Source organism: Chanodichthys erythropterus, chromosome 11 (genome assembly GCF_024489055.1).
Source record: "Chanodichthys erythropterus isolate Z2021 chromosome 11, ASM2448905v1, whole genome shotgun sequence".
Lineage (NCBI taxonomy): Eukaryota > Metazoa > Chordata > Actinopteri > Cypriniformes > Xenocyprididae > Chanodichthys > Chanodichthys erythropterus.
Window position 1 is genome coordinate 20,826,976 of NC_090231.1, and position 26,312 is coordinate 20,853,287.

The following is a 26,312-nucleotide window of genomic DNA, read 5'->3' on the forward strand; positions in this document are numbered from 1 at the left end:
CCGCCTCAGAGTTCATGGAACGTCGTGGCAATCTGAAGAGCAGGTACGAGCTGCTAGGCGACTTCCTGTCAGACATGCTGTCGGTGGGGGCAGACAGCGTCAACATTTTCAGCCTGGTGGAGGTGCGGGACAGGACTCTGGATGTGAGGTTCTCTGTTCACAGCGTGCCGTTCCTCAGGGCTGAGCGAGTACATGGATATCTTGCAGCTCATAAACAAAAAGTAAGGCTTGTCGGAAGCACTTTGATATGGATATCCATGGGTTTCATGTGACGTCACTGTATTTTATCGCCACCATATTTGTGTCCGGTCACAACTGCGTGACCTGTTTCAGCCACAACTACCAGAGGAAGGCCAACGAAACACTTCCAGAAGGTTCTAGTGATGGGAAGTTTGGTTCTTTTTCGTGAACTGGTTCTTTCAGACAGTTCGATTCAGTAAACCGGTTGAAAAAAAAAACGGTTCACCGGTTCTTTTACGCTCCGACGTAATGGCGTCATCCGCGATGACATCGTCTATCGCAGGCCGGGATGAAAAAACACTTAACACATTCAAATATATATCATAACATTGGTCAACTAAAACATCATTATTATCTGAAATGTTTCTTACAATTTAGTTTTGCATCTAAAGCATCCAAACACATATACAGGCAGTGATGTGCAAACGAGATTGGCCCCTCATTCAAGTCCTCTTATAGCATCCATTGTCCTAGTTAACCTATTACTGTTCGGTAGCTTCAGATCACACGCTGAATCACGCATGCGCAGTATCATCAGCTCATCGGTTTTCAAATCGGACACGTCCGAAAGAAGCGGTTCTCGGTTGTGCAATGATGATCCGAAAACCATTGCAACCAATTCTACTCGAGAACGAGATTGAGAGTCGCTTGTTTGCTCTCGCTGTAGATTACATCATTTTTTATCTTTATATCACCTTGTTTAGAAATTAAATAAGCTGTTCATGGATTTTTTATGAAACAAATAAATGTTTAGTTTAATAGTTTTACAAACAATTAAAGCTGCTGTCCTCAACTTTTTTTGTGTTCAAAATTTACAAAAATTATATAATGAGAATGTAAAACATGAATCCATTTTCCAAACTGTGTTTTTGTCTTACCCTGAATCATTATGGTACACTTATAATAAGTGTTTATATTCGGACTATTTCAGACCGGAACTGTAGGACCCACTGCAGAGTATCACAGTAACTGCGTGACTCGCCATAGACATACATGAAGAAAAGTAGCTCCGTCTGCAATGTTCTTCCGCAAGACGTGTGCAGTTCTGTTTATTAACCACTAGAGGGCCAAAAATCACAGACTGCAGCTTTAATTGTTTCCAATCTTTAAAAAAAAATAACTTGAAAGCACAACTGCACAACTTTTACTATATTGCTTTTTAAATAACATTAATATATAAAAATAAATTTGTAGAACTATTTCTGAACATTAGTTTGATCTGTGTACAAAATATTATGTTCATGTTGGCATGTAGTTTATTATGTACAGTATTTTGTATGTTATTAATCTGTTGTACACAATCTATTAATGTGTATTTGGAAAAGCACAATAAACTTTTTGTATTTTGAATGAAGTCATAAACATATTTCCAGTATGTTTTATATTATCACACTTTCCGATGTTCAGTAAAACATGACTAATGTACTTTTCTTTCTCTTGAAAAGTTACACGCATGCACAGCTCATTGGTTCTCAAATCGGACATGTCCGAAAGAAGCGGTTCTCGGTTATGTACTGATAATCCAAAAACCGTTGCAACCGATTCTTGAAGAACTGTGACAGGCCATGTATGTTTGTTCGTGTACGCCGTGCATACATTGTATAAAAATGTTTACTAGTAATATTAAAACTGTTTCATTTTTTCTTTTTCAAAAACATTAATGCATTATTTTTGATAACTAGCACTTGTATTGTTCTCATATTTTCATCAACATATGGTTTGATTAAAATCATTTCCTTATTTCCAATTATTTATTTAATTGTAGTTATCAATTTTGTTTCTTTATAGTCTAAATAATGTTGTCAAATGACTTGTTTGCATTTAGGTATTTTGTTATTATTATTATTTTTGTTGTTGTTGTTGTTAATAACATATTAACATATTTTTGGTAACACTTTCTCCAGTGTATGGCGATGTTTCTCTTGGCATACTGTAGAAATGTCTTTAAGGGACAAAACACAGTTGGAGAAAATAAAATAAGGATCACGAACATCTGATGATCATCAGTACGATAAATCGCTGCTGTGTTAGTTACCATCTCGGACACAAATATGGCAGCGGGCATAGCAGAAGTGACGTCTTTGAAACCCATGGATCAGATTTGACTTTGTAATTAACCTAGAAATCACTCTAAATGCATGCACACTTCAATGTGGAATAACTGAAAGCTTTAACACAAATTACTTTTGCTTTTACTTGTACATAACGAAATGAGACTTGATGTATTAACCCATCCCTCTTTGTACCTTTTCAATCAAGCCTAAAGAGTCACCTCTGACTCTCTCTGGCTCTCTTTTCATTTATACAACACATTACCTGCATTCCCTTCTTAGAAAAGACACGGCTAAAAGTGAAGGAGCTTTGATGTGGATTGAAAACATTCAACATATCTAAATGCATCAGTCTCCTATGCAAAATCAGTGATCAGAACTAATTACATGGTGTAAAGAGGCTTGGCAATGGCTTGGAAATGGTGAGCTGAGAAGGTGAAAGTAGTACTGATGGAGGCTAGAGGTTATTAATGATTGGAATTCTAATCTTCAGGAAAAACTACTCAAAACTTTCCCTTATTCTCTTTCTCATTTGCTTCCCTCCCATTTGACTCATTCCATTATTCAGAGCTAGAAGTAGTGGAAGAGGAAAGTGAAAATTTAGGGAGTTAATTATAGATGAACTCAGTGATATGGAAAGTAAGTTACGGGTCTCCACCCATAGTAATTGGAGAGATTCCAAGACAAGGAATAGTGAAATGAAATTTGCCATAGAGATTAGAGAGAACAGCCAGTTCATGTTCACACATAGAACTATTGCCTCTGAATCTGATGTAATTGCGTTTTTCTATTTTTGGCTGGTATGGCGGCTGCATTCGCTGCATGTCGGATGTGTCGAGTAGGGCGTGTGATGTTGGCTTACAAGAGGGCTGGAAGAAACGAGTGAAAACAGCAGGAGAGAGACAGAGAGGAGCCCCTCTCACGTTTGTAACTTTTAAATGATTCTTAATACACTGCAATGATCTCCAGTACTCTTCTCTCTTCCCCTTACTTTTCACTTTACTCCCCTGCTGCCACAACACACACTTTGAAGAGCTCAGGATTCCCCCGCGGCCATGCTAGGATGGGGGAAGCGGATTTTCGGAGCACACTGCTCATCTCCCAGGGGTGTGCCCTTCTATCTAGCCCCCTAAAACCCCTTCTGCAATACACACAACTGAAGTGACACCCTGTGAAGTGTCAGACGCTTCACAAAAACACACACTGTTGCGTCAAGCTTGAAAACCAGAATCAAATCTCCCTGTGGTGATAGTGAGTCCTGATGAAAGACTAGGAGTCAATGATAAACAGGGAAAAAAGCACGGGAGGAAGAAAAACTTTTCAAGGAAGCTTGTTATTTGTGGTAAAATTGAAGGGCGAATCTGTTCAAATGCAAAGCTTGCATTTAGGGCTTTAGCAAACTAAACTAAAGCACATTTGCAGAAAAAAATGTTCTCATAAGATTTACCCCTCAGAATAAACATACAAGGCACGTTTTAGAAATACAGCACCTATAGTGAGTAGGTCAAAATGCAGAAGGAACCAGTGAAGATGAACAAAGAACAATTAGAGCCATTCTCTACATTTAATCGGATACCATTGAATCTCTCGCTCTATTTGAGTTCACAATATAAAGGAGTGGAAATACAATTATTTTAAAGCTTTCAGCTGGATCTTCGCTGTCAGAGTCATTTCACACTGGCCTTTCTCAAAAACACATCTCATCACTTCAGCTTTTGCAGAAATCTTCGTAATTACATATCAAACACGAAGGCAGTGCGCTTTGCCTCTGCCCTTTTATTCAGGCAATTGTTGACTCGCGCACACCCACACTTTCTTTTGTCTTGCTAATTTTTTTTTCTTTCAGAATAATTTAAATAATTTTGAAATTACTACTTGGTTTGTTGCAACTTTAAGTTTTATTTGGCGCAGCACCTCCCATCGATCCCGTCTGTTCTTTTATGTGAATGTTAGCTCTTTCAGGTTTGCTTTGGCACAAGAAAACCTCTAGTTTTTCTTTTTGAAAGAAAAGCTCAGTCATGTGAAACAGTATCATGTGGATCGTTTCCACATCTCACCATGCTTTTTTTTTTTTTGGGTCACTCACCAAAACACCCTTTGGCGGTTGTTGAACTCCTTCTTCGCAAATCAAATGTTTAAAAAGTGTACACTGTTTTGAATAATACAACAGAAACATGAAAAGGCCACTGGTCCAATAGAAGTTTAGTGCCTGTGAGCGAGGAGCACAAAATAAGCTCCAGCCCTCCTACCGGTTTGTCCGTTTATGTATGTACTATGCAGATCCTGCTTTGTATATCTCTTGGGTGTCCTCTTGTGCTATCATTGAGCCTCTGTGGAAGTTTCCCTCAGGGAATTCTGGGAATTTTTGTTTCAGTCCCGACGGGCACCTCAGAGGGCCTCTGAGAAATGAGCTGACAGTACCAGTGAGCAGGAGATGGTGAAGAAATTCCACGCTCTCCTCCAGGAATAGGAAGAGAGAGAAAAAAATAAATGGAGAGCGAGAAAGAGAAATGAGAACATCCAGAAGAAGGATTAGACGAGGGAGTGGGTGTATCTTCTCTACTGTGTAGGCTCCTGTTACATGAGCCTAACTGGCTCATATAAACTAATGGTTTATTAGTTGTCTGAAATGAAATGCAAGACCTCAGTGTTGCAGTGTTTAACGTCCGAGGTAATACATGCAAATCACCTCCTCAAGCAGGCGTGAACGTGGGAGTCAGACCTGAATGCTCTGTTGAGGATCCACATTGTGTGTGCATGTGTGTGTCTGTAAAGACCCAGAACCATGAGAATAGAAGGAGAGAGAGTCAAGTGTGTGTGTGGGTGAATGTTTAACACCAGGCATCTCTACGCTCTGCAGCTTCAAATGCGTATTTGTGTGTTTGTGTGTGTCTTGAAAACAACTCCTGGATCTGATCCACAGGGACTCTGTAGTGCAGTTATGTGCTTGAGTAGATCTGCAGTCAGTCAGGCACAAACTTGAGATACACATGGACACTCGAACCATTAAAGGTCGGTTAATGAAATTCAATGAGAAATCACACTGATTTTGATTATGTTTAAAATTACACATTATTGGTTTTACTTTAAGTGGCCCAGAAACATGGAACAATTAACAACAACAGGAAAAACTGAACTGACTATGCTTCCACAGTTGGATAAATGTTTTGGCACTTGTAAAAAAAAAAACCTCTAGTGTTTGGAAAGCATCTCTTTAATATTTGAGGTGCAGGAGCTTGTGTATCCTGCTTTTTCTTCTGCTTTGATCATTTTTAGGTAACACTTTACAATAAGGTTCATTAGTTAAACATTAGTTAGTACATTAACTAACATGAACTAACTATGAGCAATATGTATGTTACTGTATTTGTTAATCTTTGTTGACGTTAGTTAATGAAAATACAGTTGTTCATTGTTTGTCCATGTTAGTTCACAGTGCATTAACTAATGTTAACAAGATTTTAATAATGTATTAGTAAATGTTGAAATTAACATAACAAAGATTAATAAATGCTGCAGAAGTGCAGTTCATAATTACCTCACGTTAACAATTGTAGTTAACTAATGAACCTTATTGTAAAGTGTTACCATTATTTATAGGGATGTATGTTATCTTGTCACTATATTGGTTTTCAGCGATAAAGCAGCCCAGATTGGATGTTCGATATCGGATGTTCACTTAGTTGCAGTAATTATTTAATGTTGTATATATCAATTGATACCTAGCATTTGAAAATTTGGATTTTTATTTGTTTGTTTGTTTTAATATCGGCCATTGGTTGGCTGTCAGCCAAAAAATCAAATGAACTAGTGCCTTATCATGATGGCCTTTATTTTAAAATCATTATTTTGTTAATATTTTGTAATTTTAAAGTTATTTTGTTAATAACTAACAAAAATAAAATGTGCATGTGCACATTACATATGAATGCTGTCACAGAGAGGCCACCTCTTTTTATGTTTGCGGTGCCCCCATCCCTTCGAATGCCACCCCAATCTGGGCATCCAGTTGGAACAGGCATACGAGAGGAGTGGCACAGTAACAGACCTGGCAGGCAAAGTGTGATGAGGTGCATCTGAAATTAATGGTGCCATTAAATGCTGAATGAACCTCTCCTCTGTATACCCATCTCGTCCCATGTGCACAGGCCCGGATTAAGAACACGTTGGGCCCTGGGGCTATAGCAATGATGATTGCCATGCCACAGTGTCTTGTACCACAATAATTTTATTGTTTTTATTATTATAATTTTTATTGTTATTATTTTTATATTTTTACAAATTTCATTTTATCAAATCATTTTATATAAGCACAAGCATACTAAATATTCCATGCTATTTAACATATTTTAAAATATATCTAACATATAAAATATTTAACATATTTTAAAATATATATTTTGTATTGCATATATTGCTGACAGAATAATTCTTTCCTCTTATTAATACAAAAGAAAATATTTTGAAGAATGTGGGTAACCAAACAGTTGATGGTCCCCAGTGATTTCCACATTATATATTTTTTTCCTTCTATGAAAATGAATGGGGACCAGCAACTGTTAGGTTACCCACATTCTTCAAAATATTTTCTTTTGTGTTCAACAGAAGAAAGAAACTCATTCAGGTTTAAAACGACTTAAAAGGGAGTATGTGATGACAGGATTTTAATTTTTGGGTGAACTATCCCTTTAGGGTCCGCTAACTATTAGGATGCTGTCACTTTAAGACCTGCACACGTCCGATTTTCTCGACTCACTTCAGACATAACCAACTGTGTTTATGTAAGCATTTTGTGTATTTGACAGTATTATAGCGAAAGATGAAGGAAAGAAAAGGAGGGGCTATGAGTGCCAACTAGAGCAGTCAAGCTGATGATACACAGGGCAACTTTTTGAGCAATGTTGCCATCAACATGCAACCTGGTGAGACACAGAGCAACTAATTTGGGCAACGGACAGTTGGCAGCAACCAATCAGAGAGGAGCAAATCTATTGCCAACCCAATAAATACTTTATTATAAACACTTGTTAGGCACTTCATTTAAACTTTTCAAATATTTTCTTCTTTTTTATTAAATATAAATGCCTTTCCGATCTGATTTGTGATAGAAAAAGGGAGAAGAGTGAGTTTGGCACAAGGCAGATTCGAACCCGGGTCGATCACGTCACAAGCTACGTTCACATGCCATACTCTCAACAGCCTACACCACTGCATATGTTAAACAAAACATGTCTTTTTAGTATATAACTAAAAACATTCAATGGCTAAATTACATCCTATGCACACTGGACACCTGTTGGTATTTTGAGCATTAAGTTAGGTATTTTAAGCATTAAACTTTGTGCACTAGCACTTTGATTGGAGGATCTCAAAAAATTGCCCACAACCTATCTAAAGTATCCAGATAGAAATTTGTTTCTCATTCTCAATGGGAAAGTGCCCAAGCAACATTGCTCAAAAAGTTGACTCATGTATCATCACCATAACACCATCCGATTTTCACTATATGTGTTACAACAGAGACGGCTCGGAGGCAGATGTAAAAGCAAGTACAATGTTTTATTGATATCAGCAGAGATAACGGTGAGTATATGGCAATGATAGAAGCTTGGTATGTAGATAGAAGAGTTGATACTGTCCTTTTGTTGATTGTAGGAGGAATATGGAGAATCACGCTGGAGACTGGAGACTGGGAACACTCACACACAGTTGGAGAAGCACACGAGGAAGACAGGAGACACTGGAGACGTTGGAGGCAGGTAAGTAGCAGTTTGGAGTCCTTGAGGTAAGTACACATGGAGATATGGTACGAACGAGACCGGACAGTGACTGTGTGTGAGTGTGGGGTTTTTAAGGTGGTGGTGATTGCTGAGATGATGACGTGCAGGTGGCAGCGATTAGTACTCTGGTGATTGTGTGCGTGGGTATTGGAAGGAGGAGGAACCTGATGTGTCTGTGACAGGTCCCCCCCCCCCCCTCCTACGGCCCGCTCCGAGGGCCGAGGACCCTGACGTCGTGGTGTTCGTCCTCTTGAGCGTGGGGCAAGTCTGTCAGGGTGGCTGGCATGGAATGCTTGTAAAAGATTGGGATCGAGGATATCGTCTCTAGGCACCCATGAGCGCTCCTCGGGGCCGTAGCCTTCCCAGTCGACAAGATATTTAAGTAGACCACCACGGCGCCGGGAGTCCAGTATCTTGCGAACCTCGTAAGCAGCACCGTCGTCCAGGATGTGTGGAGGGGGGGCTCGGCGGCTGCCACGTCAGGTTCTGTGGAGGGAGAAACAGAAGGCTGGTGAGGTTTTAATAAGGAGACATGAAAGGTTGGGTGAATCTTGTATTGAGGTGGAAGTTGCAAACGATACATGACTGGATTGATCTGTCTGGTGATGGTGAATGGGCCAATGAAGCGAGGACTCAGCTTCTTGCAGGGCAGACGCAGCCTGATGTCCCTTGTTGACAGCCAGACCTTCTGCCCCGGTTGGTAGGATCGACTGCAGGGACATTGGAGGGATCCCCGTCCCAGGGGAACAGCGGGGGTTGGAAACCGAGTACGCATTGGGAGGGTGTTAGACCGGTGGAAGGTTGGCGGAGAGAGTTCTGGGCGTACTCAGCCCAACCCAGATACTGGTTCCAGGAGTTCTGGTGGCCATGACAGAAGGTACGCAGGAAGTGGCCAATCTCCTAGATCTTCCGTTCCGTCTGCCCGTTCGTCTGAGGATGTTAGCCAGATGACAGACTGACGGTCACACCCAGGAGCGACAGGAAGGCCTTCCAGACACGGGAGATGAATTGGGGCCCTCGGTCTGATACAATGTCTTCGGGGATTCCATAATATCGGAAGATGTGGTTAAACATAAGTTCTGCTGTAGTTAAGGCGGTAGGTAGACCCCTCAGGGGGATGAGACGGCAGGCCTTGGAGAATCGGTCTACTACCACGAGGACACAGGTGTGACCATCCGATGCCGGGAGATCCGTGATGAAGTCAAGGTGTGACCAGGTGTGACCATGGTCGCTCAGGAACGGGCAGCGGAGGGAGCTTGCCGGCTGGCAGGTGACGAGGGCTCTTGGCGATGGCGCACTCCCTGCAGCCCTGCACGTACCTTCTGACATCCCTGGCCATGTTGGGCCACCAGAAGCGCTCCTTAAGCAACGAAAGGGTCTCATTGACCCCCGGGTGACCAGTGCCAAGTGATGAGTGAGCATAGTGTATAAGTGTAGTGCGACGTGTCCGGGTGACGTACTGAAGGCCCTGGGGACAACCCGGCGGAGTGTAGGAGGAGGCATTGGAGGAGGGTAAAGTCTCTTCAGACCATTGGATGGGATCCACGAAGATGGATTCTGGAAGGATGGTTTCAGGAGATTCATTCTTTTCCTCAGGTGCATGGAGACGGGACAAGGCATCAGCTTTAACGTTCTTGGAGCCGGGGCGATAGGAGATCGTGAAATCAAATCTGGAGAAGAATATGGCCCAGCAGGCTTGACAAGGGTTGAGTCTTTTGGCAGCTTTGAGGTATTCCAAGTTTTTATGGTCGGTGGGTACTTGAAAGGAATGATTGGCTCCCTCCAACCAATGCCTCTATTCCTCCAGAGCAAGCTTGACGGCCAGGAGCTCACGGTCACCGATGTCGTAATTGACCTCTGCCGGGTTGAGTTTGTGGGAGAAGGCACATGGGTGGAGTCTACTTGGATTCCCCTGCTGCTGTGAGAGTACCGCTCCCACTCCTGTGGTGGAAGCATCCACCTCAACGACAAAGGGCAGGTCAGGGTCCGGGTGGATGAGGAGGGGAGCAATGGTGAAGGCTTCCTTGAGGGCTTCGAAGGCGTTGGTGGCTTCTTCGGACCAGGACAGAGACTTGGGCTGGTGACGGAGGAGGTTAGTGGATGGACGATGGAACTGTAGTTTTTGATGAAGCGACGGTAGAAATTGCCGAAGCCTAGGAAGCGTTGGAGTTCTTTGATGGTTGTGGGAGCAGGCCAGGGCTTGATGGCTTCTACCTTCCCCTCGTGCCACTGTGATCAATGAAGTAACCCAGGAAGTGGACTGAGGGTTGGTGAAATGAGCACTTTTCTGCCTTGAGGAACAGATGGTATTGCCGTAAGCGTTGGAGGACCTCCGCAATGTGGTGGCGATGTTCGGCCGGGCTCCGGGAGTAAATCAAGATATCATCTATGTACACGAAAACAAACTTGTGGAGGAACTCCCTGAGCACCTCATGAATGAAATCCTAGAATACGGAGGGGGCGTTGACGAGTCCATAGGGCATAACCAGGTATTCATAATGGCCGGTGGGCGTGACGAAGGCGGTCTTCCACTTGTCCCCCTCGCGTATCCGGATGAGGTTATATGCGCTGCGGAGGTCCAGCTTGGTGAACACAGTGGCACCATGGAGATGTTCCAGGGCCGCTGGGACGAGGGTAAGTGGGTACCGGAACTTTATGGTTATCTTGTTTAAGGAGCGATAATCTATGCAGGGCCGCAAGCCTCCGTCCTTTTTAGCCACAAAGAAGAAGCTTGAGGCAGCAGGGGAAGTAGACGGGCGTATATATCCTTGGTTAAGGGCTTCCTCTATGTTTTCTTCCATGGCCTTCTCCTCCAGCACTAAATCCTTCCCCTAGGCACTGGTTCACCCGGTAAAAGATCTATGGCACAGTCCCATGGCCGGTGTGGAGGAAGCTTGGAGGCGCGTTGCGGGCAGAAGACGTCACTGAAGGGGGCGTAAAAGAATGGAATGTCTGTGGAGCGTTTCTCTATTGGGCTTTCAATGGAAGTAGTACAGATGGAGATCTTCTTGGAACATGGAGACTTGGGAACTGGAATTTCGGAGAAGCAACTGGAGAAACAGGGTTTGCCCCACTTCAGGATCTCCCTCGTGTGCCAGGAGAATGTTTCATTAACATTAGTTAATGAAAATACAGTTGTTCATTGTTTGTCCATGTTATTTCACAGTGCAATTTACTAATGTTAACAAGATTTTAATAATGTATTAGTAAATGTTGAAATAACATTAACAAAGATTAATAAATGCTGTAGAAGTGCAGTTCATTATTAACCAATTACAACGACATGACCACTCTGAAGCAGGAAAGTCTCAAGAGAAGCCAGGTTATCCCGGTAAATTTTCTGTTGATATGAATAATTGTGTAGATTTATCAATATAGCGAGTCTATTACAATGTTATGATGAACTATATGCCCTTCTCCACTGACATTGAGTTGTTCAAAGTGTTTGTATGGATACTGATTGTTAGAAGGCAGCTGTCTGACTCTGAGATAAAGAACAGGAACGGTGTGTGTAACATTAGAAACACATTATTATCTGTTTGCTAACGTAGTCAAGCAAAAGACTAATTATATTAATTCATATTAAGTAATGACAGAACCATCGCAAAGGCTGTGCCAAGTGTGTGAGCGCATAGGAGCTCGCGCCAAAGTAAAGTGACAGCTGACTTGAAGTAAAGCCAATAAAGTTAATGTTTTTGTCCTTCGAAATATTTTAATACTATAAAACATAGCTAAAAAAATATTACTCTGAACATGTGCGTGTGACCGTGATTCATGTGCATATGTCAGTTAGTGTGGAATCGCACGTCAAGTTCTGAGAGAGCTATTCAGTCCATTATAAATTCTGGTTTTGGCCACCTCTGGAATGGATCAAACCATAAATATTAGCCTACCTGATAACTTCAAGTAAATACGCTGGAAATCTGTGTTCATTCAAGGATGTGCATTTATTTCATGTTTATCTGAATGTTTTTTTAAATCTGAACTTCAAAAAGCAATGAAATTGTCAAACATCCATTTAGCGCATGTGCACAGAGGAAAATGGCAGCTTGTTCTCTCGATACCAGAGTATCGAGAGCAGTCCAAAGAAATGCAAGTGGATTCAGACCGTTTTGCAAAGGCGTTTTACCAATTCATAATTTAAAACACAATTTAAGCGTCAGAAATTAAACTGAATATACAAAGCGGAGTAAGCTTTTTTCTTAAATATCCACAGCACAAACAACAAATTGCTCGTCATGGCATCACTAGACTCTCCGAGCTGGAGTGAGCGAGTGGAGGTGGGGCTAATTTGCATATTCACTGATTCATGTATATTAAATGAGGCAAGGTTGTAAAGTTACATTCAAGCTATTTTAAGGCATGACGAATTTTTTTTCACTTTTTTTTTTTTTTAATATGTCATTTTGATGATCAAAGATGAGTTTTAAGGGATAAAATAATTGACTACATGTGGACTTTAAGATTTTATGTTAATCTTCATTTAAAATAAACCCCTTTCTGCAGCCTAACGCTGCTCCCACAGTTTCTGCCTCACCGGCCCTGTTGTGCGCAATGCTCCATATCTCTGTGCACCCTCAGAGTTTCCCCTCAGATCACACATAAACAGCAAAATCAACATAAACAGCATCATCAATCACCCACAGCCCTCTGCCACAGCGGCTGTGTAGAAAATACCTCTCCATGAGCTACTATCAGAGTCAGAATAGTGTCCTGGCAAATAGGTCCCAGCTAATCGTGGAGTAGTTATCACTTTGAACATCTGTCTCTATCTTCTCTGTGTCTGTATCCCTCGATACCTCCTGTTTCTTCACCCCTCTATTTCCCCTTAAGTGTGTCTGGCCACATGGGTTTGTGGAGGACAAGTCAATCACTGTGTGACTGCTCAGTCCACCACAGAGCAAACTGCTCCACTTCAGATGTTGGATTTGAATAAATGGTGTGGAAGTTGAGAGGCATTCCTGGGGACATTGGAGTATCTGCACGTCGTTTATGTGCTTGTGGAAAAGCACGGGCTCTCTGAATGCTTTTTATGCCTCAGAGCAATATAAACAAATGGGTTTGGGGTCTTTTTGGTTAACTTGGTTGGACTTGCTTTGCCATTTGTATGCCAATTTGAAGGTAGCTCAGCTGAAAAGACTGCATAGACACCAGTGTAAGTAGCATAGACACCTAGCAGCCTAAATGGGTTAAACAGCAAGACTTAGGGTGGCCATACGTCCGGATTTTGGCCGGATAGTCCAGATTTTAAGCCTCCTGTCCGGCGTCCAGCACAGCCTCAAGCCGGACACTCATTTGTCCTCCTTTTTGGAGTTGCGCTGAATCGGCCTAAAAAAAACGCTCTAGAATCTTTATTAGGACGCAGCAGCATAGCATCTAATGCTGTAAGATCTCTGGTCAAACAAACGATTGACTGAAAGCGGTGTCAAATAAATATCTGATATATCATTGGTTAAAAACGTAAACAAGCCTCCACGTGCTGGCTACGTCATATCATCACATTAACATGCCGATTCGGTGCTGTTGTCGCCTGAGCTGCTGCAGAGGGTGAACTTCTTTGTTAAGAACTGAAATGTGTATATATTTATTTTTCAAATTCATTATTAGGGCCCGAGCACCGATGGTGTGAGGACCCTATTGGAATTGCTCAGCCAATTCTTCTTTTTCTCCAAAATGAATCGCATTTTTGAGGGCCTAAACGTTCTCAAAAACTCATGAAACTTTGTACACGCGTCAGAAGTGGTGAAAATTTACATCTGATATGGGTTTCAGAATTAGGTGTGGCAAAATGGCTCAATAGCGCCACCTACAAAATTTCAATTAAGCGCCCTTCGTTCTACATTTCACGTACAGTTATGAAATTTGGTAGACAGATGTAACAGCCCAATACCTACAAAAAGCCCCTGGGTGCAAAGTTTGTAAACCCAACAGGAAGTGAGATATTTTGAATTTTCTCTACAACATTTTGGCAGTTTTTGCCATTTCCACATGTTGTACTTTAACAAACTCCTCCTAGAGCTTTAATCAGATCAACATCATATTTGGTCAGTCTAATCTAAAGGCCTTTATGACGTTAAATTGCGAAGATCTAGAGTTGTCACTGAAGATCATGTCCGTGGCAGCCTGGCAAATTTCAATGTTTCGCCATGAAACAGGAAGTTGTTGTAACTCGGGCATACAATGTCTGATCTGCCCCAAACTTCACATGTTTTATTAGAGTCCTGACCTGAAGACATCTATATGACAATATTCAGTTACAGTCATAGCGCCACCTGTGGGTAACAGGAAATGACATGTTTTACACTGTGATTAACTCCTCATAGAGATTAAACCAGAAGCACATCATATATGGCCAGTCTAATCTGAAGGCCTTTGAGATGTTAAATTGCAAAGATCTTGAGTTTTCGTTGAAGGGCGTGTCCGTGGCGGACTGGCAAAGTCTGATGTTTCGCCATGTAAGGTGAATCACTTTTTTGAGGGCTGAAACATACTCGAAAACTCATGAAACTTTGCAGATGCGTCAGAAGTGGTGAACATTTACGTCTGATATGGGTTTCAGAATTAAGTGTGGCAAAATGGCTCGATAGCGCCACCTAAAAATTTCAACTAAGTGCCCCTGACACTACGTTTCACGTACAGGTATGAAATTTGGTACACACATCTAACAGTCTAAACTTAAGACCTTAGCGATGATAAATTTCAAAGATCTTGAGTTTTCATTGAAGGGCGTGTCCGTGGCGGACTAACAAAGTCTGATGTTTCGCCATGAAAGAGGAAGCTGTTGTAACTCAGGCATACTATGTCTGATCTGCTCCAAACTTCACATGTGTGATAAGAGTCCTGGCCTAAAGACATCTATTTGACAATATTCAGTTAGCTATAGCGCCACCTGTTGGCAGCAGGAAGTGTGACACTTTTACATGATTTTGCCATAATTCTCCTGTATTTACTCGCTTACATGCATGTCGCCCACTGTTCGCTGTTTTCCTGAGGCCAACGGGTGGCGGTGAGCCCGGGTGCGAGGGCCCTTTCATCGCTGCTTGCAGCTTTAATTTGTTTATGTATTTCTGTTATTTCCAGAATCCAGAAATGTTGTTTTCTGGCATTCTGCCAGTCTGCCAGATTTTTTTTTTTATTATTTATTTTATTTATTTCCAGAAGTCCAGAAATTTTATGTTTTCAGGCACTGTGCACTTTGCAAGACTTTTTTGAAACAGACATCACAATGTACATAAATACAAATACTGTGAACAAACACTTTTTTGCCTCTTCTGTTACACATAGGTCTACATCAAATTGTCCGGCAAAGAATAAAGTAGGTTTTTTCAGAATCACTGTATCATGATACCATCGGTATAATGGACAAAATTGTATTATGAGTACATTGTAGTAATTTGATACAGTGCACTCATTGTGTACATACATGTTTTTTTTATTGCACTTGTATTTAAAAATACCTGCATCTAATTACAGCTGTAATTCGTTTCTTTAATAACATCTATAATTACACTGTTGATCTTCACCTTACATCTTAACTCTACCTACCCATACCACCAAACCTGTCCCTAACCTTACGCGTATCCCACCTCATTAGCAGCAAAAGTGTTTTGCAATACAACATGAACACAAAAAGCACATTGTACCTAACATTTTTTGATGTAAGCACTTGGCAGCAGAAGACACCTAATATAAAGTCGTGGCCCAGTGGTTAGAGAGTCAGGCTGGTAACCTGAAGGTTGCAGGTTTGAGTCTCAATACTGGCAGGAAATGACTGAGGTGCTCTTGAGCCAAGCACCTTACCCTGAATCACTCCCCAGGTGCCACAGCAAAAATGACTGCACACTACTCCTAGTGTGTGTGTGTGTGTGTGTGTGTGTGTGTGTGTGTGTGTGTGTGTGTATGCGTGTAGGGATGTGTGTGTGTGTGTGTGTGTGTATTTGTGTGTGTGTTCACTACTCACTGCTCCTAATGTGTGTGCACTAACTGGATGGGTTAAATGCAGAGGAAAAATTCCAAGTATGGGTTACCATTTTTGGCCTTCACGTGTCACTTTTACTAAATCGACCAATAATTATTATTAATCTGAAATAAAAAAGTCATTTTGACACTCTTTAATGTGGTTAAATCAGTGTATGTGCCTCAGTTCAGTGTGAACCGATCATCCCTTACTACTAGTTATTGCATTAAATAAACATGAATGACCATCAGAAGGTACGAGATGCGGGTATTATCTCTCGCATCACCCAATCAGAGTTTCAAGCATGAAAGATGTCTGTGAAACAGCTTGCGAACAAGCTGACCTTACTTTATAATATCTGATGACATGTGTTCTTTTCTTTCTTTTAGAATTTTTTTTTTTTTTTAGTTCTGTTTTTTTCACCATTATGGGAGTATTTTCTCAAGTGATTGACTTACTTTCTCGCTCTCTTTCCATGTCCCCTTCCCATCCAGCTCCAGTCTTTTCTTCAAGTCAATGTGACCCAGGTTCATGTAGATGAGTGTGTGGATGCTGACTGTCGAGGAGGAGGGGGTTGCACCAGCCACCTCAGCGTAACTGACAAGCCGGCGGTTGTCGACTCAGGCAGCATGGCTCTAGTGTCAGTGACTGTGGAAGCCACAGCTGTCTGCAGCTGCTCAGCACGTGAACACCTCCACCAGAGTTGCTCTGTCTATCCCAGAAACCCCTGCCACAATGGAGGAGTCTGCGTGGACACGCAGAGCGGATATAGGTGAGATATAGGTTTTCCTTTGAGAGCCTCAGAGCTTACTTGAATGACTTGATTTAACATTGCATATGGAGAGAGAGTGAGCTGAAGATAATAGCAGTGATATGTTCGCAACAGGCTTCCATTAGCAGTCTGTAATCTGCAGCAGGTTCCTGAGCATATGCAACCTCTTTGAGCAAACTCAATGTCTAAACATTACATTAGGTTGAGAATTGCCTAATAAAACTGTATGAAATTAACAATGCATTTAGATGCATAGATGCCTTGTCCTTATCTCACATTCATGTGCAAAAAGGAGACATGATCAAGTGAACTTCCACATGGACCCGAGCCACTCTTTGTAAGTCTAATCTTCTCACTTTTGAGATTTTTCTCAAATATGAGACTGAAAGAACCTTTCTTTTTCTGTGTTATTCAATTATCCAGACCTGGCATGGTATATTGATTTCCTTTCCTGAATAACAATACAGAGTGACTGGGATTGGATGGGTTTGCGGGAGCAGGGAGCTTGTGAAAACTGTTAGGTGGGGATTTTTTTTCCCCCCTCAGACTATACGGAAACCTGACAGACGTGAGTTAATAACAAAAGCTCTAATGCCTTCTTGCCTTCTTCTTCTTCTTCTTCTTCTTCTTCTTCTTCTTCTTCTTCCTTTTTTTTTTTTTTTTTTTTTTTTTTTAGCCGTGGTTGTAATTGAACAAAGCAGGCGATCCATGTCTCATGTTGAATATTTTGAACAAAACGTTTTGTGTTTTACGTTCTGTTTCCAAGCAGGAAAGTTGTGTATATGCCTAAACTGGAACATGTATTTCTAATTAAAAGTGATGTTTCTTTTGGAAAGCCGGGCAACTTTTCCATACATTACTTCTAATTAAAACTAGCTAATTTGATCTTTTAAATGCATGTGCAAGTTTAATTAGAATAGTTGAATTGTCTGTTGTTTGTTGTCTAGCTGTCTGAGATAATTACAACCTCACATGGTGATTGGAACAGGAATATCAACCCTGAAACAGTGATTAGCAAAGAAAGTCTTCATCATTCAAATAACTAATTTTAGTATGCTATGAAGAATTTCAAGACCTTGTCAGAGCAAAATTGCATTTGTAGTACATTAATTCCATTAGTTTTTAATGTGCATTAAATTGGTATAAATGTACGGAGTGACTATTTACACCAAGTGAGCCTGGCTTGTTGGCAGAAGCTATTTACACTTACCAGACCCACCATTGTCTGATTGAGCCAGTAAAATTACAAAAGAAATCCTGTTGTTAACAGGAGCAGTGGTGTGGAGGGTAAGGTGGATGTGTTAGCTTTTGATGCGACTGATTCAAGTTAGATTCTGCCTTCATTCTTCTCCCTTTTCCCATCGCATATCAGCTAGGAGAGGTGTTTATGTTAAATAAAAATGGAAATAAAGTGCCTAACAGGTATTTAATAGTGGGAATAAATTGTTTATTGCACTTAGTATAAATAGCATCAAACAACTATTTACACTTAGTGCAAAGAAAATAAAGTTTATTATTATACTACTTTTTGAATATTTTCTTTATTTTTATTTACACAGTGCAAATTGCTGCTGCCATTTTTTTCTAATTTTAGTTAAGAATCTGTTTTACACATCAAAATAAGTTTCTGTTGTATTTTATTTTTATTTTACTTTTCTATTTATTGTACTTTATTTTTAATATTTATTTTTATATTGAAAATATTGGCCAGAGCTATTTTGAGAAATTCATCAACTCTGTGGAAACTGTTGCTCACATTTACATTTTTCTTCCCTAAAGGCGAGATGATGAAAATGACAGAGAAAGATGTTGAGAAAATAGTAGAAAAGGTTTATGTATGAATGACATCTATTAATCAGCCCTGACTATAATGTGAGTTGATAATACCACATTGTAAGACTGTAACAGTTAGCTAGGGCGCTACTGGATGCTTAGCAGTGATTTATAAAGCTCAGTGTTTTAGTATGTATGGGTTGATTTAGAACCAAATCACAAGACCAGCTGCCATGTGGAAGCTTCAAATGATATCTGAAATGTGCTTGCAGATGTGAGTTGTGTTCTAATCGCTGCTTGTGATATGGAGGATTTTTCCCTTCCGCAGGGAAATTAAAAATGCAGAGCAATGAACATATCATAAATACCGGCCTGACATCTTCCAAAGGGGGCATTTAAAAAATGAAATTGCACATTTGCCTATTGTATAATTTATGTGTTGACCATTTACCTCACACAGACTCGACCTATCGAGACCACACTACCTCTTCCCATCACGCTCTGGCACACACTCACACAAACCTGGTTCCACAACTGTATTTATTTATTTTTTTTACTACAGGGGAGACTGGCTCACATTCAATCCTTTTTGCCCATAATGTCTTTTGGCATAATCTGAGACATCATGGAAAGATCTGCCTTAATACCACTATGAGATCGTACATGCAACGCATGCAGATGCATTGGCTTAACATCCCATTCTGACATACATTATGTCTTTTCTATGCCTCATTTTATCACTTTGAAAAATATGGAGAAATTCATTTAGCTCTCAGTGGTTTAATTAAAAGAAGAAAGTAAAGCTAAGGATTTGTGAGTGGTCAGACCTAGTGAGCATGTAATGTGGTGAGCTGGCGTTGTGTGCCATAGCGCTTCATGCCTCAAGCCTTACTCTAATCCTAATAATGTCTGCAGGCAACAACTTCAGTGTTGCCTCTGTGTTACGTCAACTTTCCTGTTTTCCTCAGCCTTCAAGTATGTATACATATATATATATATATATATATATATATATATATATATATATATATATATATATATATATATATATGTGTGTGTCTTTTGGTTTTTTCAATGTCAAAATATGAGTATTTATATATATATATATATATATATATATATATATATATATATATATATATATATATATATATATATAAAGATAATATAATGTGTGTGTCTTTTGTTTTTTTCAGTGTCAAAATATGAGTATTTATATGAAAAATGATTTGTTTTGTGTGCACTCATACAGAACGGTTTATCAAACATAGACATTTGTATTTAAAAAATGAGGATTTGTATGCATTGATATGACATGGTCTATACGATTATCTTGCTTGGGCAGAATGAAATTGCTTTTGGGTCCCTTACTCACACTGCTTGGTTATTTCTGTGTCAAGAGAGACTTAGACAGTCCTGCAGCAGAATGCTTTAAATATCAATGTTTTCTTGCACAAACGTTGTAATTCACATGCATCAAACATCCAAGCATTTTGTGGTGTTTAGCTCTCAAGGTCCCTTTTCTATTAACTGAAGTTCATGAGACATTTTAAATGTATCATGTCTGTGCTTCATTAGAATTAAATAGACAAAGTAGATTTACAAATCTTTTGTGAATGTACATCAGCGGGAAAAGGGGTCAATGTCAAACACATTTACTCATAGACTGCAACCCCTGTTCCTGCATGCAAAAAAATAATCTAATTTCCCCAACCGCTGGTAAAATAATGCAAAAGAAAAAAAAAAATCCTATTACTGCAGCTACTGTTAGCATAAGGCAAAATGTCTCATTTGTAAATTATAGATCAATTTGGAGGCACAAAATAGATGCTGCAAAATACTGTATTTATCATAAGTAAGATGTGGAGCTTTATTATGTACAGATGATGAAATGTGTAACTAGAGTCAATTTAAACATAAACACCCTCAATCATACTTTGTCTAATTAAGCTGCAATTCTTTTTAGGTGATTGTCACCATTCAATAAATAATGACAGCTCCCCAGTTAGAGGAGAAACCAAATTTTGTGTCATTTGCTGTGTTTGTGAAATTATGTTTAGAAACTGGTTTTATGTACTTGAAATCTGAACTTTTTCCTCAAAGGATTTGTGTTTCTGTACTGTACAGTACATAATGAACAGCATATTCTATCATTTTGGGATCCAATGTTAATTAAATTTCCAACTATTATGTGCATTTATCCAGAAAAAAATAAAAAATAAAATTAATAAATATTGTGTAGTAGCATGCTACAAAAAAATATTTTATTCTTTTCACCAATAATAATAATAATAATAAAATCTAAACATTATTAAAACATGATCATTTTGCTAAATTGCTTAAGCTATATAGGACTTGGTTATTGACAGTATATGTTTATGCTTGTTTCTTTAAAGTAAGCAGTAAAAATGAAACCTAATTCAAAATGATTTTTTGCAATGTAGTGCTCAGCAATAGCATTGGCTGTTTGCTTTATTAAAATACTATTTCTAATATGCAGATACATGAGTGCTATATATTCCAGCCCAGTGCACGTCACTTTACTGAAGGCTGGACCTCAAGATTTAAGGAGCAACATGTAAATAGTCAGGAAGGAGGCTTAATGTTGGATTTGTAAATGGAGGGCGGGGGAGATTATTGTAGGTCTTTCACAGGCTAACCGATGGAATCCTCAAACTGTTTATGCTGGCAGGAAATGAGCAAAAGGGAAGGGGTGAAATGGACCAGAGGGAGTAAGAGGATTGTGTTCAGGCATCGTGGCTGATATTAATGCCAGGATTCAATCGAGGAGATAAATCGGTCTGATTTAGTACATCAAGCAGAATAGAGCTGAGTCTTTTTTTTTTTTTTTTTTTTTTACAATGGAGGAAGAAGTTTCTATTTTAAAGCCTTTACTGTCTCCCTGGCATTCTCTCTATTGCTGACAAGCACACACTCTTAATATTTTCGATATTGCTCACATTGACCCCAGTGGATTTCATGGGAGAGAGGCCAATTTTTTTTTTTTTTTTTTTGAAAGATCTGTGACCCTGCTGATGTTTATCAGAGGCTGTTGTTTCTTTAGGGAATGAAAAGGCTGTCAAACTGCTTTCTTGCTGTTTTTGTGCTATTTAACATTTTTGTTCACAAACAACCACTTGCAAGAAATGCCCCAAAGAAACTCTATATGCATGATCAGCAAACATTTAGCTTTTTCATCTTTCGGCTCCTTTGCTCAGTCTTTTCACAGACCAGCTGTGATATTCTCTTTTGCTCCAGTGGGGCTGTCTCTTTCATTGATCCTGTCACATAATTTGATCTCCACATTGAATTGCCCACTCAAAGCACCTCTTCATCCATCCGTAAAACCCTGCCGACCGACTCTTACCAACACAAAATCGCAGGGCTTATGTATTACTCAATCCTCAGCCTAAACGGGAGTCACCTGAAACAGTTTCTAGTGAGTCTTCATGAAACTTTAGCTTAAAAGGGTATCATTCCCTAGACAGAGTTACTTTATTGTATTGATTTGGACGGTTGAATGTTGTCTTATTGCAACCAGATTGGCTCCTCTGTCTTGCTGGATTTGTGTCTTGGGAGAACATTAGTCGCACCAGGCTAGAAATTTGTCCAAATCCAGCGCGCTGTGAGGCTGACAGTAATCAATGGGCCAACATTAGAAATGTAATATCTGTGCCATTATCATGGAAAGTGTTCACTGTGGTGTGCATTACTCTTCCATTCTGCACGTGTATCCATCTCAACACACTTGATGGATGAGTTGTGAATGACTATCTGACACACCATCTGAAACCTTTGAGATAGATTCCTGTAAACTTTAGCATCTAAAAAACTCACTGCACTTTTATTTTTATATTTGTTTGTTTCCTTTTTGCAAGAAACTCTGCAAGTAAAAAAGGTCCATTCAGTGATGTCAGCAGTTTAGTGCTAATTTTTTAGTGCTAAAGTTTTACATATTAAGAAAAAAAAATGTTTTATTAAGAGTCATCTAAATGTGTACACTAACTTCAGATAAAGACTGTACTCATAAAAGTTTTCTAGAACAATAGTTTTTAATTATGTATGATGCGAGTCATTCCACTTTTTTTAAGCATGTTGAAATTATGTGGCCTTTAGTGAGTGCTTCATTCGTATTTGTTTTGAAATGATCCGGCATTAACAAGTGCATTACGTGGTGACAGTGTGTGCGCATGTATGAGAAAGAGCGAGCAATAGGGCTGTGAATCTTTGGATAGACAGCGAATTGATTTGATTCACAATTCAAAGGTGTTCAATTCAAGAACGATTTGTGCAAATTCAGAACGATTCACATTACAATTCGATGCGATTTGATTAATTCGATTTGACTCTGCATTTTTATATGCATTCATTAGGGTTATTGAAATGCTTCCCCCTATGTGTCTCAGTCAGGGTGCGAATTACACAGCGGCCTTCAGGAGGTCAGAGAGTAAGAGCAAAAAAAAAAAAACCTTTTGTCGTAAATGTAGAAATTTACATAAGCCAAAATTTTAAAAGGCTTTAGAAGTATTGTTAGTTCATGTTAACTATAGTGTAGGATAGTGTTAATGGGTACACAAACTTATTAAAGTGTTCCAGGTACATTAAACAAATGCTTACATGGAGAGACTACCTTAGAATATAATGCACTTTCCCAAATAATCCTAAACTAACTTTTCTTTACGGAATAGTAAGGAAAGCCCTCTTTGTTCTCTTTATATGGAGCATATTCCTGTTTTACGATGTTTCAGAAAGAATACGCGCTGGGTGTCTATTGTTGCTTTAGTAACGAACACTACTTTAATGCGCATCTGATTGATATATAAACTGTGCACTCTTATTTCATTGTTAATGTAGTTATTTCAGCAGTTTCTGTTGCACATTCAGTTTAACAACATAAAGTTAAATTTCATTTATCATTCATTGGAACTATGCTTATGCATTTAGACACTTACATTATGTGTCTGCTCCGTCCATGCATTAAATGCGCGCCCTTGAATAAGCAGGTTTTACGTCCACTGCTCAGGTAATGTCAATGGTATGAATGACCCATTTCCTTGATTCCAGTATTTTATCTTACATAAAATAACGGTGACATTTCCATGCAATGAAAGCATTTTATTTCAACAGTAGTGACCACGCAACTTGGCAGCTTTATCATTGGCTTGAGCAGTTTGACTCAGGACTATTGCTGTCTCGATGGAGAGCTATATCTGCTCATGTGAATAGCAGTAGTGGCCGTCCTGAGAAGAGCTCAAACGTGGGCTGCTCAAAAATGTGTTGATGAGAGCTACGGACAGAGCGTGAGCGCAATCCAGTGAAAGGCGGTAAAGAGTGCAGCGCGTGTCTGTGAAGGAGAGCTGAATGAGCGTGAATGACAGTGCACAACGTCTCCATCAATTCGCACATACAGTAATTTAATGTTTATGTATTTTAAAGCACTGAATCGCTATAGAATCGTGATTAATCTGATTCTTAGCATTTTAGATGAATTATCGGCCAAAATTAATGATTCACGATTCAAAAAAACATGTTTCAAGATCGATGCATCGTCATTATTTGTAGAAAGAAAACGAGTGAATTGTTACACCCCTAGCGAGCAACATATTTATCTTTGACCTATCAGCTTTCTTAAGTTCAAAATTCTGATTGGTTGGTGCTTACTGCTTATTGTTTTGCATGCAGTGAGCAGCAGAAATTTTGGAGAGACTGTATATACTTGACAAATTATTCTATTAAAGGGTTAGTTCACCCAAAAATGAAAATTCTTTTATTCTTCAAAAATGAAAGGTCATTTATTACTCACCCTCATGCCATTTCACACCCATAAGACTTAATCTTCGGAACACAAATTAAGATATTTTAGTTGAAATCCAATGGCTCAGTGAGGCCTTCTTAGGGAGCAATGACATTTCTTCTCTCAAGATCATTAATGTACTAAAAACATATCTAAATCAGTTCATGTGAGTACAGTGGTTCAATATTAATATTATAAAGTGACGAGAATTTTTTTGTTGGTCCAAAGAAAACAAAATAACTTATTTAGTGATGGCCGATTTCAAAACGTCTCGGTTACAAAGGTAACCCTCGTTCCCTGAAGGAGGGAACGGAGACGTACGTCGGACAGACCGACGAATAGGAATCTCGCTAGAGAGGCCAATCTACTTCGAGTGTAACTAAACGAGCCAATGCACATTGGCATGCAATCATATGCATCAGCTGCTCGCCTCGCAGCGCGGGTATATAATGAGCAGCAGGTGCGTTGCATCTTCAGGTTTTCGCTGAGGAGCCGAACCGGATAGGCGGCAGCATCAGCGGGGTACAGCGACTGTGGCGACGGGACGTACGTCTCCGTTCCCTCCTTCAGGGAACGAGGGTTACCTTTGTAACCGAGACGTTCCCATTCAGTCGGTCACGTTCGACGTACGTCGGACAGACCGACGAATAGGAATCCCTACCAAAGCGCCACAGGAGCTGCCCCCTTCCAGCGCTCTGTTGCAAGCCACCTGAACCCCCTTGCCTGAGGATGGTGGGACAGGGCTAACACAGAGAGAGTCGATCACTGCCGTTCCCCAAAACCCATTCAGTGAGACTAATGGATAACGCTGGGAAAGCGTACCCTTCGCTGGGAAAGGAACGCTGCGGAAGCCACATCCAGGAGTTATGTGGAGAAGTACATATGGACTAACCCTGTAGGGCTGTGCTACATATGGAAGAGCTGGGGTGACTCCAACCCGATGAAGGGTAGGTTCTCCCAGAGGGAAAGACACGGCTTCGTTTAGGAGCAACCGTGGAACCAACCATATGGGATCCCCGTAGGGTCACACATATGGAACCCAGCCTAAACCCGGTTCTCAAGGATACAACGGAGTATAGGCCTGGCGCCAGACGCTCCGCCACGTCGGCTGCCGAAGGGATATCGGAGGACTCGACAGGGTCTGCCTTGTAGGGACTCTCTGGAGAAAAGAAGCGCATGTAGCGCAGCAAGCCGACACTAAGCCGGGGCCTCTCCGTGCCTCTGACCTGTGGCGAGAACATGGGAGGAGACCGGCTCGACACGAAGGCTATAGTATCTAGCGAACGTGTTAGGTGTCGCCCAGCCCGCAGCTCTACAAATGTCTGTCAGCGAGGCGCCACGAGCCAGCGCCCAGGAGGATGCGACACCTCTCGTGGAGTGAGCATGCAACCTGAGCGGGCAGGGCACACCCTGAGCTTGGTAAGCCAGGGCGATGGCATCCACTATCCAGTGGGCCATCCTCTGCTTGGAGACAGCCTTTCCCTTCTGCTGGCCTCCATAACAGACAAGAGCTGGTCTGAGGTCCTGAGGCTTTAGGTTCTGTCTATGTACAGTCGCAAAGCGCGGACTAGACAGAGTAAAGCCAGGGCTGGGTCTGCCTCCTCCGAGGGCAGCGCTTGCAGGCTCACCACCTGGTCCCTGAAGGGAGTGGTAGGAACCTTGGGCACATAGCCAGGCCGGGGTCTTAGTACCACGTGGCTATCACCCGGCCCGAACTCCAGGCACGATTCGTCGACCGAAAATGACTGCAGGTCCCCTACCCTCTTGATGGAGGCCAATGCCACCAGCAGCAAAGTCTTCATAGACAGAATCTTTAAGTCTGCTGACAGCAAAGGCTCAAAGGGAGCAATCTGAAGTGCTCTCAGCACCAGAGTGAGGTCCCAAGAGGGTATGGAGAGGGGACGAGAAGGATTTAACCGTCTCGCCCCCCTAAGGAACCTGATGA

At 40.7% G+C, this 26,312-nt stretch overlaps 1 protein-coding gene across 1 annotated transcript in view; it reads left to right on the forward strand.

Annotated features, from left to right (window-relative positions):
- si:ch211-186j3.6 (neural-cadherin) overlaps positions 1-26,312 on the forward strand; it is a 330,066-nt gene that overhangs the window by 239,193 nt on the left and 64,561 nt on the right. The window contains exons 21-22 of the mRNA XM_067400604.1: positions 1-221; positions 16,523-16,800. The exon at positions 1-221 is cut by the window's left edge and continues 6 nt beyond it. Coding sequence (XP_067256705.1) covers positions 1-221; positions 16,523-16,800 — 499 coding nt within the window. The remainder of the gene's footprint in view (positions 222-16,522; positions 16,801-26,312) is intronic.